General features: G+C 36.5%; 2 protein-coding genes across 7 annotated transcripts; one reads left to right on the top strand and one right to left on the bottom strand.

The window, feature by feature from the left end:
• LOC121877937 lies at positions 1-6,699 on the bottom strand. Of its 2 annotated transcripts, none has more exons than XM_042383907.1 (7): positions 6,419-6,699; positions 5,942-6,089; positions 3,577-3,792; positions 2,482-2,712; positions 1,812-2,051; positions 1,246-1,370; positions 1-698 (listed from the first exon to the last, which is right to left on the bottom strand). In XM_042383907.1, the coding sequence occupies exons 2-7, from the start codon at positions 6,080-6,082 to the stop codon at positions 608-610; spliced, it is 1,044 nt and encodes a 347-aa protein (XP_042239841.1). In that variant the 5' UTR covers positions 6,083-6,089; positions 6,419-6,699; the 3' UTR covers positions 1-607. The 2 variants fall into 2 exon arrangements, with proteins under 2 accessions (XP_042239841.1, XP_042239840.1); XM_042383906.1 differs by having other exon boundaries at positions 6,663-6,686.
• Positions 6,700-7,450: 751 nt separating this feature from the next.
• LOC121877938 lies at positions 7,451-14,271 on the top strand. Of its 5 annotated transcripts, none has more exons than XM_042383912.1 (6): positions 7,451-7,469; positions 9,350-9,441; positions 9,867-9,992; positions 10,850-10,930; positions 12,400-12,564; positions 13,151-14,271. In XM_042383912.1, the coding sequence occupies exons 2-6, from the start codon at positions 9,357-9,359 to the stop codon at positions 13,222-13,224; spliced, it is 531 nt and encodes a 176-aa protein (XP_042239846.1). In that variant the 5' UTR covers positions 7,451-7,469; positions 9,350-9,356; the 3' UTR covers positions 13,225-14,271. The 5 variants fall into 5 exon arrangements, with proteins under 5 accessions (XP_042239846.1, XP_042239845.1, XP_042239844.1 ...); XM_042383911.1 differs by lacking the exon at positions 7,451-7,469 and adding an exon at positions 7,988-8,069; XM_042383910.1 differs by lacking the exon at positions 7,451-7,469 and adding an exon at positions 7,993-8,016.
• The last annotated feature ends 379 nt before the right edge of the window (positions 14,272-14,650 follow it).

The raw sequence follows: 14,650 nt of genomic DNA, 5'->3' as shown, positions 1-14,650 counted from the left end.
TAACATTTCCTAATGTTTTACTAAAAAAATCTTAGATCTTAACTGTAACAAGTACTGGGCAGGAACAATTGGGAATTAGCCGTGTGGAATATAAAAACAATATCAGGGACCACTTAAAAGAGTTAGATTTACAATAATTTACAAAGACTCCTTTATACATTCTCCCACATCATCATTTTACACCATTAAAATCAATGATACAGTACGAAACAACACAAGCCAGAGGACAACAGCTATGTATGTTTATAAAGAATCCCATAATAATATATACCATCAACATCATTAATAACATTACCACATCAACATTACTATCATCATCATCAACATTACTACCATAATCCTCGTATTAAGGTAATTTTCTACACATGTTTAGGTTAGTATATATTATATAGGGTTTACATATTAACTAAAGATTACTAAAATACCACCAAGTGAATTTTCTGAAGTACAGAGTAAGTTTCAAACAATTCTACAAACAGTATAACTAACTATAGTCCATTTAATACCTACAGGCTACTGTACAGTTACGGTGGTGATGAGGTACATTCTACAGTACAGTGATTGGGTACACTGTACAGTACTGGCAGTGTTGACAGGGGCCGTACCTTCAGCAGTAAATCCAGTCATGATGTTCTGGTGGTCTACATCTCACTGGACAAGGCTTGGGTACTTTTGTATTCCCAGGCGGGTCACGATAACTGAGAGAGAAAAAATATAAACATAATAATCAGGATGCGTTATTTTTTATTGAAATTACGAAACAAAAATAGAAGATGGAGGGGAATAATGGGGAAAGGGAAGCATTAGCAGTGTCTGTTATGTAAGTATTGAGGATCATTAGGTGAAGAGGACTGAAATTTTAACAGATTTTTCTTTTTATTAATGAGTGGGTCTTTCATTTTATGGTTCAGATATAATATAGGATGAAAAACAGTGTTAGGTATAAACCAATCATATAAGGGCACTATATGACCCAGTAATAGTGCCAAGTGTTCAGGGAATTTGTTCAGCAACTGTAAATGTAAGAAGAAGCAGCGTGTGTATGAACAAGAGAAGAGAATAAACTACAGTACATGTATAGAATAATTGGATATTACTTTCTTCAATACTGTATGAGTAAAGTGTAGGTCAAGAGATAGCATATATCAGTCTGTGGTGTTAGTGGTGTGGCATATGTGTTTTGAATGAAGTAGGATAAGACCTTTAGTGTATGTGTGTGTTGGTGTGGTATAGATGAAGACCTACCTGGTGGAGCCGACGAAGTATCTGTTCTCTCGCTTTGTGGGCCAGGGCCAAGCCTTGCCATAAAATTTACACCAGTAGCTATCATGGGCCATCACATTACCAGCCATCTTTGGCCAAAGCCTCACCTGTAAAAATATACATTATTAAGGTACATACACTGTCACCCAAGGCCACTGAGTTGCACTGTATCTCTATATAGACTCGAACAAGGTTGGAGATCAAGAGGATGGTGTTACCTAATGAAGATCATCAAACAAACTAGAGCACTCAAGCACTATCTTCCTCAAGTGATTAAACCATCATCCTCAAAGGGTTACTTAAAACCTCATCCTCAAAGGGTTAAACCACCATCCAGAAAAGTTATCCTCAAAGGTTTAATCCATTGTCCTAATTCAGCTTTTAACCCTTTTGGGGGACTATAATTTAACCCTTTGAGGACGATAACTTAACCCTTTGAGGACGATAACTTAACCCCTCAGACCTCAAAGGGTTAAAGAATCATATTTTCGAATCCCTAAACCAACTGCCTTTATAAACCATAGTACAAGTTGTGTAAAAGTTCTTACCGCTAAAATTTCCTGATCCTTCCCATGTTTTTGTTCGCCATAGGCATCTTTAAACATCTTATCCCTGATTTGGGAGAGGAATTTGGCATTCTCAGGGACGAGTTGCCGGTTCAGGCCCCAGCGAGCTCCCCAGAGGCCACCCATGATAGGGGCATTGTGGGCTGGGTGGTCTCTCATAACATGGAAGTGCTTACTAGATGCCAGCCACTCTCTCACAGCTGCTGCCTCACGTCTACTTATCTGAGGAGAATTAAATAGTGTTAATCACCCTGTTATCTGGATTAACTAAGACACATACTATAATATTCCAACTACATCATGTATAAATGAAACTACACATCTCTCAACAGAACTACACATCCTTAACTATATCTACACATTCTTCAGTACACCTACACACCATTCAACACAGAAATATGTCCTGTAATACATACTATACCATTAAACTTATTATATAATATACCAAGAGTTTTCAGTTAAAATATAGTATTTACATAGCATAACTTACAATATGATCATGTGAAGATTAGACACCCCATCGTGTTTCACCTGATATTTAACACCCTAATGCTAACAGTCATCCTCTATAATTAAGCCTCACTAACACAGACTAATGCACGTCAAACATACACTCATGCAGAAAACACACAAAATACAGGCAAATACAAACCGCTGAATCCGTATCTCGTATCATAAGAGCTCTTAGTTGAGGATCACCAAGGGGCACGACCCGCCACATCATGCGGTGTATCCCCGTCAGGTTACCCAAGGGCTGCGGCAGGTTGGTGACATCACACAGGTAGAGGTGGTCGTGCTGGTGTAGGAGTGGGCACAAGGTGGAGACGTAAAAACGAGGGTTGGTATAAACGCGTACTTTCCACCCCGGGTATAAACGTCGTACCTGGAAAATAACAAATGACTTACAATTATTTCTTGTGCCAAACACACTAAGGGTGACTTAATACTTCACGTGAATCAGAAACATCTATAACGAATTAATTTTAAACATGTGGTGATATTTAATGGTTAGGAAGAGTCTTTAGTGTGGTATGAAGTCTGTAGTGTGGTAGGAAGAGTCTTTACTGTGGTAGGAAGAGTCTTTAGTGTGGTAGGAAGAGTCTTTAGTGTGGTATCAAGTCTGTAGTGTGGTAGGAAGAGTCTGTAGTGTGGTAGGAAGAGTCTTTAGTGTGGTAGGAAGAGTCTTTAGTGTGGTATCAAGTCTGTAGTGTGGTAGGAAGAGTCTTTAGTGTGGTAGGAAGAGTCTTTAGTGTGGTATCAAGTCTGTAGTGTGGTAGGAAGAGTTTTTGTGGTAGGAAGTCTTTGTGGTAGGAAGTCTTTAGTGTGGTAGGAAGAGTCTTTAGTGTGGTAGGAGCTCTGTAGTGTGATAGGAAGTCTTTATTGTGGGAGGAAGAGTCTTAGTGTGGTAGGAAGAGTCTTACTGTGGGAGGAAGTCTTTAGTGTGGTAGGAAGTCTTTAGTGGTAGGAGGTCTCTGGCTTAGTAGAGGCAGAAAGAGGGTTGAGGATCACGCCTTCGTTTGCCTAGGTGACGAAGCGCCTCTTGGGGAGGATACTGGAGTGAATGACCTCTGTGGGATTAAATTCAGATAGAGGAACTAACGGTATAGAGAACTAATATAATATTTTTATAGACGTATAATAATAATCTTAAATCGATCTGGTAAACAAACTCAAATATTCATATTTTACGATGAGATTCTAAAGTGCAGCGGATTCTCGACTTTCATCAAGATACTGCAAGTCTTACCTTCTTTAGTAAGCTGTCGAGACCTCTCCAGTAGTTGCGTTTGTCGCCGTATAAAGAAAAGGACAACACATGCTGCCCATCACCTGCTTCCCATGCACGCCGCCCACATGTACCACCCACACCATCCAAGGGGTCAAATGGTACATCTACATCAGGCACACACACCTTCTCTTCACACGTACATCGCCCACTCTCCCACCATGGTATAAAGGAGTCCTGTAACACCAAAACACTTAACTATATACACGTGAAAGGAATATGTATATTACTCTTGCACTAAAACTGTCACCATAGATAAAAACCTTCACAGTTTCCAAAGTACAGTACCTAGAGAGCGCAAACATATAATAATATTAAACAAAAGAAAATTTAACCAAGGATAGACGAAGAAAAATAAATTATATACCAAATTGTAACAGTTGTGAAGCGCTACGAACGACTGATTACGAGCTAAGATATATAACCAAGTACATCGTGACCGTGTCCGCTGAGGGCTTTCTGTTGTAGGGGAGAGGATCCACTACACGGTTCACAAGAGTGCGTATGATAACAACCACTTGTAATTCACAGTGAAAGAATTTATTCCAGTGTCTGACTTGAGCAAAAAAAATAACCCACAAATATGCAGTAAAAAACAAAATGATATTGAGATTGCTTCAACAAGTACTCAGACAACATAAAGCATGCGAACGTTTGGCGAAAATTAGAGTAACATTTACTGTACAGTATATTGCCTAGTGTAGACTAAACATAAATAGTTAAGGTGGAGTATCAATGACTTAATTCTTTGAGTACGATGACTTAACCGTTGAGTACAATGACTTATTCCTTGAGTATGATGACTTAACCCTCGAGTATATACGATGATCGGATGACTTACCCTTTAAATACGATGACCTGAGGTGCGACAGTCGTACTCAACGATTTATGTACTCAGGGCATTAAGTCCTGGTATTCAAATGGTTATAAGACAGAATCTAGTCATAGTACTCAAAAGGTTAAGTACTCAGTCATGTACTCGTATATAAAAAGCTATATAAGAATAATTACAAGACACCATTTGAAATAAACTTTAATATCCTCCAGCTTATTTCACATTTACCTATCTACATTTTTTTCTATTTAGTTATCAATCTAGTTATATTTATCCATCTATCTGGGAATTAAGTATTGTACGGTGAAGAGGATGTAGAAGTCTTGTGCGTATCTCTGCAAGAAGGAAATTACCCAGAGTACACAGGAAGTTGTTAGAGGAGCTTCCTGACCTTGACGTGTTGGTCACCGTCAAGTACTGTTACAGAACCAACCTCCGCGTGTCGCTACCGGCATGACAAGACGAACGTTATAGAGGAATCATTTGTATAACGGTCAAGTTCATGGATATCTGACCATGTTTTCATCTACCCACCCATTTATGTCACCTATTCGCACATTTATCGATTACATTACCCTCCTCTTGTCAATGGATACGGTAAAGAGGAGTCCCTTTGTTGTAAGCATTGACAGGTATATGTTGGCGGACGACGGCTCTGACTGGTTGAGTCACTAGCCAATGAGAGACTAGTAGCAAGCAAACATGGCGCACCAGGTAACACGGTCCTGACTCGGGATTTTCTAAAGTTCATACGATAAGTATTTCTCGTAACTGACGATGTATGAATTCATCTAAATGGTTGATTTAAGTTAAGACAATAATTACGTCCAAAAATAGCATCCAAATCACACTGAAATTCTACATTAGCGAGATACGCTCACATACCACTAGACAAAATTAATATAAAAAATCTTACCAACTGTTTTAGTGTTATTTCGTCTCCTAACCGGTGTTACGTGAACGCATTTAGTTAAGGTAGAATCTCGGTGTATTTCTAATGTTATTTTTGGATGTAATTTTACAGTTTTAGCTTAAGAACCCCAATAGAAATACCGAGAAGTTAGTTTTATTAGCGTTCTTGGACTAGACTTGGTAAAATCGACTGACTGACTGCCATTATATATGTACCTGCAATGTCTATGTACACACTGAACCACTGTAAACTTGTATGGCAATTTTATCTATCGATCACCTGAAAATTATCTCCGTTTAATTCACATGAAGTTCAACCACTCTAACGTTAACCTAATCTAACCCGCTCAGGTAGTTATAGGATGGTTATTCTTCAGGTGAACTTAAATGACAATTTTACGGAATCAACATTATGCTACCCATTAATTTTAACCATTTAAGTGTATTCTCAAATCTTCGCTAGCAAGGGATATTTACTTACGTTGCATATACAGTCATACACCAAACGAATACACACCTTCATTGCAGAGGAATATTCCCTTTAAAAATAAAACAATAAATCGCGATATAATATCTTACGTTAGGGGGATGAACCTCAAGTAGGGAGGGTTGTAGGGTTGTGGGTGCGAGGGTTGTGTGGTGGGTGTAGGAGGCGATGACGAAGATACACGCAGCCAAGCATACCCACACGAGACGTAGCCTTACTCCAGCCTCTCCCATCCCTAACCTGTGTGGGGCAAAGCTCTATTACAATGCTATACCAATCTATGCTACTCTCATTATATAGTACATAATAACATCTCTCGTACAGTACTGCATCTCCTATATAACTATACTATCATTATGATTATTTATACAATACATTCATTATAAAAAATCTAATGTCTATTAATTTCAATTATACCTGTCATTTAAACAATGCTACATCATTATAAAGTAGACTCTTATATACCATTTTTCCCACAAAATAAAAACTAAAGAAAAAATATATTTCCAATAATTCAAAAACCACATTAACCAAGTTAAAATGTATTGATTTGTATTTTTTTGTAATACCTTTAAGAAACTCGCTGTAATACGACTTCAGATTTACAAAACTACACATTAAAATGTACTTGCGGTTATCTTGCAATATACACACTTTAAATCAGAAAATCGGTCCAGTAATATTTAAAATTAACACATCCCTATTTCTCAACGCCCGTATTGATTATTTCAAATAAAATCCTCTGAAATAAAGAAGTTTCGAGTGGATGTCGGGAGAGACGTGCACGGTATAGTTCTCACTCCGGGGACCTACAACATACTGCTGCTGTTCCTGCTCGTGACTCCCGAGTGGTTTACCTGTCTACTGTCGCACAACAGGCAGTATGGTTGTTCTTGATTACCGGTACCGTTATTGAGATTACCGCCACTGATCAATGACAAATTTACCGTTTCATGACCTACTTACTTCACCCATCCTCTGGCACGAAAAGAGCTGAGTCACATATCATTAGTCTATTCCCAGTGACAAGCACGCCACCGAAAATTAATTTGTTTAGCATCAAAGTGATCTTAGCTCCTTGTCAAGCCAAGGGGCGATTCTCTCTTCGCCGCTTCGCGATAAATATTTTCCTTGTGGTTAATGATAGACTGTAAACCCATGTTATTAATCAATATATATATATATATATATATATATATATATATATATATATATATATATATATATATATATGTGTGTGTGTGTGTGTTTAAATTCCCATTACCAGTAATATATTTAATATATTAATTTCAATAAAACTTAAGTTAGTGGTTGGAGAATAAAACAAATATGGACCGTAAACTTCCTGACCTCTCGTACGTCTATGGGAAAGGGTCGCGAAAAGGGGACGTGATTGCTGCCCGTATCATCATTGGGTATGACTTTGCTTGGGAGATTGGTATCCCCGCATCCCCTGAGCAACGCTCTTGTGCATTATGCAGAAGACCCGACAGCAGCACCCTTATCCACTGCCTCCTAAGATGTCCCCACACACAACGCTTCCGTGACGCCTGCTGGACCACCACTCCACGACCCCCTGATGGAGACACGATGATCCTCCCCAAAGTGGCCAGATATTTTGTAAATAACATTAATTATGTGTTAAAGGAATATCCTTCCTTCCTGAGGCTTTAGTAAGCCCCTTTATAATATTTATACTGTATATACTTGTCACACTTGCCAGATGCTTCTGGTGTCATTGTACAGGGGTACCTAGTGACAGCACTAGGATCCCGCTTCCTCTATCAAGGAATAAACAATTGAAATTGAAATTGAACAAATATGGAAGCAAATTATAAGAAATCCACAATAAAGAAATGTCAATACTTTTTTATCTTCACTTTGACAATTTAAAGAGCATTTATTACGAATTTGATAATATATAACATTGTAAAGATTACCTGAATTACTATATTATTTGCACCAAACCGTTTTATGGTATCCTTTTCTAGTACTGGTACCCGTTTACAATTGGGAATACTTTTAAAAATCCTACATTGATTAGGGCGATCTTGATGCTCTTATGTATGTAATTACTGACTAATTGCCGCCACTCATCAACAAAATCTTTGTTACTGAGACTCAAACCCCAACACGATTCTCACGCTTAACTCTGCGACCCTTCCTAGTAAGTCTGCATATCAACAATATTAGTGGAGAATTCAAGACACCTGTACGATGGTTGGTAATGACAAATATATGAATATGTAATATTTATGTATGTATGTAAATTTAAAATTTTTAGATAAAAGATACAAAATAGTGTAATATTGTAGATAAGTAAATGTGTCTTGTGTTTACGTCTGTTTAAACCTAACAACTAACAGTGTAATGAGCATTGAGCAGTCGTCAGTCAGCTGGTGGTTCTCATTGTTGATTGTACTCTCCACTCCGCTCCTCCGGCCTGTAGTGATTCGTTTTCCCAACTAGTTACATTTATTGTTAGTTCAATGATTTATAGTACCCAGTTTGTAGATTTAATAATTATTACGCTTTGTTGTGTGTTTCAGGTGTAAGGTTGTGGATAGTTCTCGGGAAGGTAGTATTTTGAAGATGAACACCAGAAGGAATTGATAGAATTGGACGAAAATTTGTAGAAACGTTAATTGCAATGTATATTAAATCGTTAAATGGAAACGAGAATCCATTCACTGTCGTTAGGTATGTTTTAAACGGTTGTTCTGTTAAGTTAGGTTAGGTCAAGTTCTATTAAGGTCGTCCATTCTCGTTAACATTTATCTATATAGTAGATTTTAATTAACGTTTCCACAAAGTTTCATCAACCGGGCAAGTATACACAGCATTCATTTATTGTGTACTGTAGTATAACGGGTAATTTGGGAATGGTATAAACGGAACATTTTTAACCAATTAATCATTGTACAAAAGGCTGTTTTTATAAGGATCTTTAATGTTTTAATGCTTAGAATAAAAATCGACTGCAGAACCAGGGAAAAACAAGAGCTGCAATTTAGCTTTGTGGTTTTATCATTATTATAGAGAGGATCAGTATTAACTTACATGAATTATGTGTGTCGCCTTTTGGTGAATCTTATATTTAACAAGCATAAAATCACTAATGACACACGATTTTATTTGGCACAGAGGTTGAAATGAACCAAACAACCCTACCTAACCGTTTTTGCTATTTACACAAGAACTCTTCCCAGCCACCATTTCAAACTCACGAATACTTCCAATAATCACTATAAAATAGGACATACTGTCTTAGGATGGAAGTATATTATTGAACGTTAGGTTAGGGTAAGTTATGTGGGCTTCTAACAGATGTATACTGCCATGGTATTCCTTTCCACAACAAAACCCTGAGACAGCCATCAGGTTTGTCCTCCTTGAATCAATTCGGCAACGCGTCCATCCACGACAAGCCCCCGTTGCTGTGTTTTCTTAATGTACTGTGTATGGATAATACCACAAACTGCAATGATTACTATTTCCAGATTAAGAATGGCATCAACAGTCACAGATGTCGAAAACTCCAATACCCAATTAGGAGCTATGATGAAGCCGAATCAGGACATCAATGCCCCAAGTAAATATGGCAAGAGCTTAAGAGTTCACTGGATTATTATTAGGCGTCACTTTGTCATAGAGATATTTGCAGTAAAATTTTAGAACACAAAAGTGAGTTTTATACGAGGAGAGATTCACGTTTAATCAATTTTTAACCAAGTTACCAGAAGACAACATTTTTATTCAAGCTATCATAAGACATTGGTATTATAATTTGTATGCATTTTTATTAGGCACTGTAGTTCAAGATTTGTATTTTGAGAGGTAAATTTACTCTATAATATTACTAATAGTAGAAACTGGACTTTTATTCGAGTTTTAATTTTGCAATGATTTTACGATTTTATTATTGTGCACGTCAATATTTTTTAATCTTTACTGTACTGTACTGTTATTTGAAATGCATCCTGTATTTATTGTTTTAATGTATAATATTTACTACAGGGACATCACAGACCAAAATTGGGCTGTCTGAAGTTGGCCACACCAGCCAACGATCATTTGGTGATATTAGTAATAAAGTTCGGAGTTCTGTTAAGAAAATTAAAGATCAGAACACCTCGGCAGAAAGTAAGTAGAACATCTTTAATTTATGATTTATTTATATATAATCTTTATATGACCTTGTCTTTGTATTTATGGCTGGCTAAGTACAGTACAGGTGTTTTATTTGTGTGCGTAATCTAGTACATAGTGTCAAGCTGCTTTAGTAGGATAAATTTGTAAAAAAAAAAAAAGGTGCAAATTGTAGACACAGTGCAGTACATGTTGGCTAAAGCAGACAATGGAGAGATATTGTGAGTAAAGTTTATAGGTTTATTGTCCAGATAATTGTTTTGTGTACAATAGAAGAGTGAATGGGGTCCTATAACCTTCATCCAACATTATGACTAAATTTACTTATTTTTTTGCACAAAGTAACATCTTGTGGGAGTGAGCAAGTTTTTTTTGAGATCCAGGACACAACTCTCATTTTATCCTCCTCTCTTGAGAAGGGAATTTCAGTTTGTCCACACACTGAATGTACACACAATTTTCAAGATCACACTGTATCTGTAAATTGAGACCCCCCTGTACTGATCAGATTGGTTACTGCTGTATTGCCTGTACATACAGTATTGTACTTTACTGTAATTGTTCTTGATATCCTGATCTGTTCAATCTATAAGATCACCATCACTTAATGGTCACTTTCTATGCTTGTGAGAGTAAGCAACAACTGCATGATGGCATTGTCCAAATTCTCATCGGTCAAATTTGAAGCAAGTTTTACGGCTGGTTGTCTTTGCTATTGTCAGCCTATTTTTACAGGGTGGGAACTGGACAATTATATGTAGTACAGTGCTTCCAAACACACTCTTATCTGGCATTGCTGGGTTGCTACTCATGAGGTAACGTTTATTGTTCAAGAATGTTTTTTTTTTCAGAATTGCATAAAACTTTCTCTCTTGCCAAAGAGGAATCCATACCATCACCTGAATTCTTCCCAGAAATTGTGGAAACGGAAGGTAAGATATTTTTATGCTATAAAACCATACCAGTTGTTGCTTTAGTAATGCACCTGTAAAAATAATCTAAGTTTACTCCATCTAACAAAACTGACTGATGGATATAATAACACTGAAATATACATTAAATGGAAATGTTTCAGACCATCATAACTGAGAGACCTCAAAACGGATATTTCGCCATTACATCATTGTACAGTACTAACGGAGTTTCATTCATACAGTTTCACAACATGCCAACTCGTGTTGTTAACTATACAGTACAGTATATCTGATTTATGGAGTGACTCGGTAAATAGTACTTGATATTGGAGTGAACAGCTACAGCAATATATTGGTCTACACAGGATCTGCCATGTTAGTGATATGTAAATTTCATTGGTTTAACACCAAATTAAGGTTTTAGATCAGGGGACTTGTAAGCAACAGAACCCCCCAGTCCCCATAGCAAGACATATATGGTTGTAAGTTTCAGTGTGGCACCAGTTGTATCATGACGCCTAACTCATTGTGATACTGTGGGTTCACTCGCCCCAGTTCACTGTGTTATCTCGGCATCACATATACCCTATTGTGAAGGGCAATGTTAGCACCTCTCATATATTGATATATCCTCGATAATTACTCACACCATTTGATGTAAGATCCCATTAATGATTGGTTAACATCGACATTCACTCAGTCGTGTAATATATGACCTGAATCCTCGGAGGGTTCACACGTCGAGTAACATTGCTAGGAAAGCCTCAAATCACTTCGATCTTGTGGCTAACGATACTTTTGGGGGGGACTGTACAGGTTTACCTAAAAGGGGCCCTGAAAAGTGTATCAAAGTAGAACTCCACACTGATAAAATAAGACTACAGTATAGTCTGGTTTTATGCGGTTAATTAAACTCATGGAGGTCCGCATATAAAGTGAAAAGTGTAAATAAAATAACAGAACCTAAGGGATTAATTGAAATAGAGACTGGGCCGACCGCCAGACTCGCCCTTTTTTTGGCTGTCGCTGACACAATACTGTATATTGTAGTAAAAATAAAATCTTAATTTTATGATGGTATGCACACACAATATATAAAAGAAATATCATTAATATTAGGCGGGGAGGGGGGGGGCGTGGGTGTTAAGGATAGGTGGCCCAATCACAGTCAGCTCCCTGCACCTCACCCTGCCGCGTACATGATGGAATTTACCGTGTAAATAATAATTATCTCTTCTGACAGGTGCCGCGTAAATGGCCTTCCACGTAAAACCAGACTATACTGTAGTACTGTATAAAATATACAATCATTTGAACTTTAGTTTTGAATAGCTAGGGATTTTCTGAAGTGTTTTATTTCTTTCAACCTGTTAAATACTTTTGTTGACAAGCTAATTTGTTTATAATTAAAATACAAAATGATTGAACTATTATACAGCATGTCAAGAAGAGCCATTTTTGAGCCTATTGTCCCTTTCCATCAACAGATTACTATGATATCATCCCTCCAGCACACCGGTTAACAGACCAGGAGCTCTCAAACTTTGTACAGTTCTGGAAAGTGAGTCATGAGCCTAAAATTAGTGAACTTGACTTCATGGATTCTCCAGTTAAATCCAAAGAAGATCTTGCATTAATGAGCCCAATTAAAGGTATGAAAAAATTGTTTGACCTACTAGAATTAATATACATAGATACTGTACATAACTAGCCTTAAGCAGCTACAGTCTATATACAGAATTCTCTTTATTACAAGTGAAATCTTAGCAAAATTGAGGTTTTGTGAGGTTGTTCCAGACCTTAAACCCCATAATTATGTTGTTCCTGTGTGGGGAAATGGCTATCAGGTTCCAAACTGGTCCTTTGGTTCCTAACCCATTAGTTAAGGTGTTCCTATAATGTAGGTGATGCTCTCTGTTTCATAAGTCCTGTCTAAATGAGGACATTAAGTCACAGGGTTTGCATAATAGTTTAATTTTTTTTTTTATATAACCTGTATAATTATAGTCCCGTAGCTTTATTTACTTAATCTCTTCGCAGCTAATCACCTTAATAGACAGTCAGGCAGTTAGGTAATTTTTCATACGATAAGCATTAATTAGACCCAATGAGAACCAGATCATAGACTAATTATCTTGAGTCAGTAGTTCCTGTGTTATCCTTGTATACTGTATTAGGTTAAATTAAGTTTGATTAATTGGTGTTTACCCCCTAGACTAACAATAAATTAACCTTCAGAAAAGATGACACCTGTCTGCTTAAGTCCGCTGTTTGATCATGTGTTGGACCTGCCGCCACCACCATGGGAGTGAATACTGCTTTGTGTGATGCAGTGAAGGTCAAGTACAAGGCAAACAAGACATTTCGTCAGTGTCATTTGTAGTTGATTTAGTATACAGTATAAACAATATATTTCCTAAGTGGATATGGTGTCCCTATACACAATACTTTGAATTGCCTAATCTGTATTTGATGCTTGAGAAATACCTGAGTAATATAAAAATCTGACTATATCCTGTGTAGTATATCCTCAGTTTTAATATGGTACAGTTTTGGAAGATTTCCTTTTACTGGTAGGCATTTTTATGATGCAATAACTCTATTAGATGAAATTTATAATGTGTAAATTTAATTTTGATATAACTTGTAGTAATTAGGCTTAGAAGGGTTAAGTATGTAGCTAATGCAGGTGTTGAATAAGGAGGTCAGTGTCTTGGAATCTGTTTGCCTAACCCATTCTAAATGTGTTTATTAAGGAGATGCAGTTTTTCAGTTAAAACAAACTATAAGTACAGTATTAAAAGATGATTTGGATATTAGCTAAAGGGTTAATGTATTGTGAAAGGAAGAGTTTTAAAACATTAACTATCATGAGGTGAACAATCTGAACAATTTTGTGTGAATCATGGTCTTTAAAATGAGGTAACATGGTGCATCGTGCTCATACAGTACAGTACAGGTATGTGGTTTAGTTGCAAGTAAATGTGCTTGACGAAGATTATTATATGGACAACGAGGAAAGTGTCTTCTATACGTTTCCGATCTGATTTTAATAACATATACCTTGTACTGTATTGTAAAACACATTTAAATGCAAAAAATACCTGGTATTTGTTTTCTTGTTATTTTAGTCGGAAATCGTTTTCTTAATACAGTACAGTAATGCCTTTTAAGGCGATTTTTCGCTTGTGATATATAGGGTAGTGCTTTTTAGCCAATTAATCATTAAAATTTAAGTCACACATGCAGCATGGAGATATGAATATTTTTATAGAGATAAATATGTACGTTTTCTTATTGTAAATTTTGTAGCATGTTTCTGAAGCATTGTATAATTATGAATAAAAGATTTTATTTTACTGTGTTATTAATTATCTTTGAACTGAACCCACTTCATTTGTATTGACCATTGCATAATTAAGTATTTGAGAGCAAACTGACACTTGAGATTATATAATAAATCTTAAGGTTATACTCAATACATTAGATACAGTACACAAGTTTTTAGATACTAAGATGCAAGGATTATGTATAATTAAAATATTTAAAGAATATTTTCAATAAGACAAGATACGTTTGGAGAGGGTATCGCAGTCATAAATCATTCTTGGTTGTAGTGTTTTATATATATACCGATAAAACAACTCTCTCCATCGTTACGCTGTTGGCTTTCATTTGTTTTCATAAACCTTTGACTTCACATATAATTATATATAAAAAAATCCCCAAAATACAAAT

The sequence above is a fragment of the Homarus americanus genome, unplaced genomic scaffold (assembly GCF_018991925.1).
Source record: "Homarus americanus isolate GMGI-L3 unplaced genomic scaffold, GMGI_Hamer_2.0 scaffold30620, whole genome shotgun sequence".
Taxonomy (NCBI): Eukaryota; Metazoa; Arthropoda; class Malacostraca; order Decapoda; family Nephropidae; genus Homarus; species Homarus americanus.
Note: the sequence above shows the minus strand (reverse complement) of the source record. Positions and strands in the feature narration are given on the sequence as shown.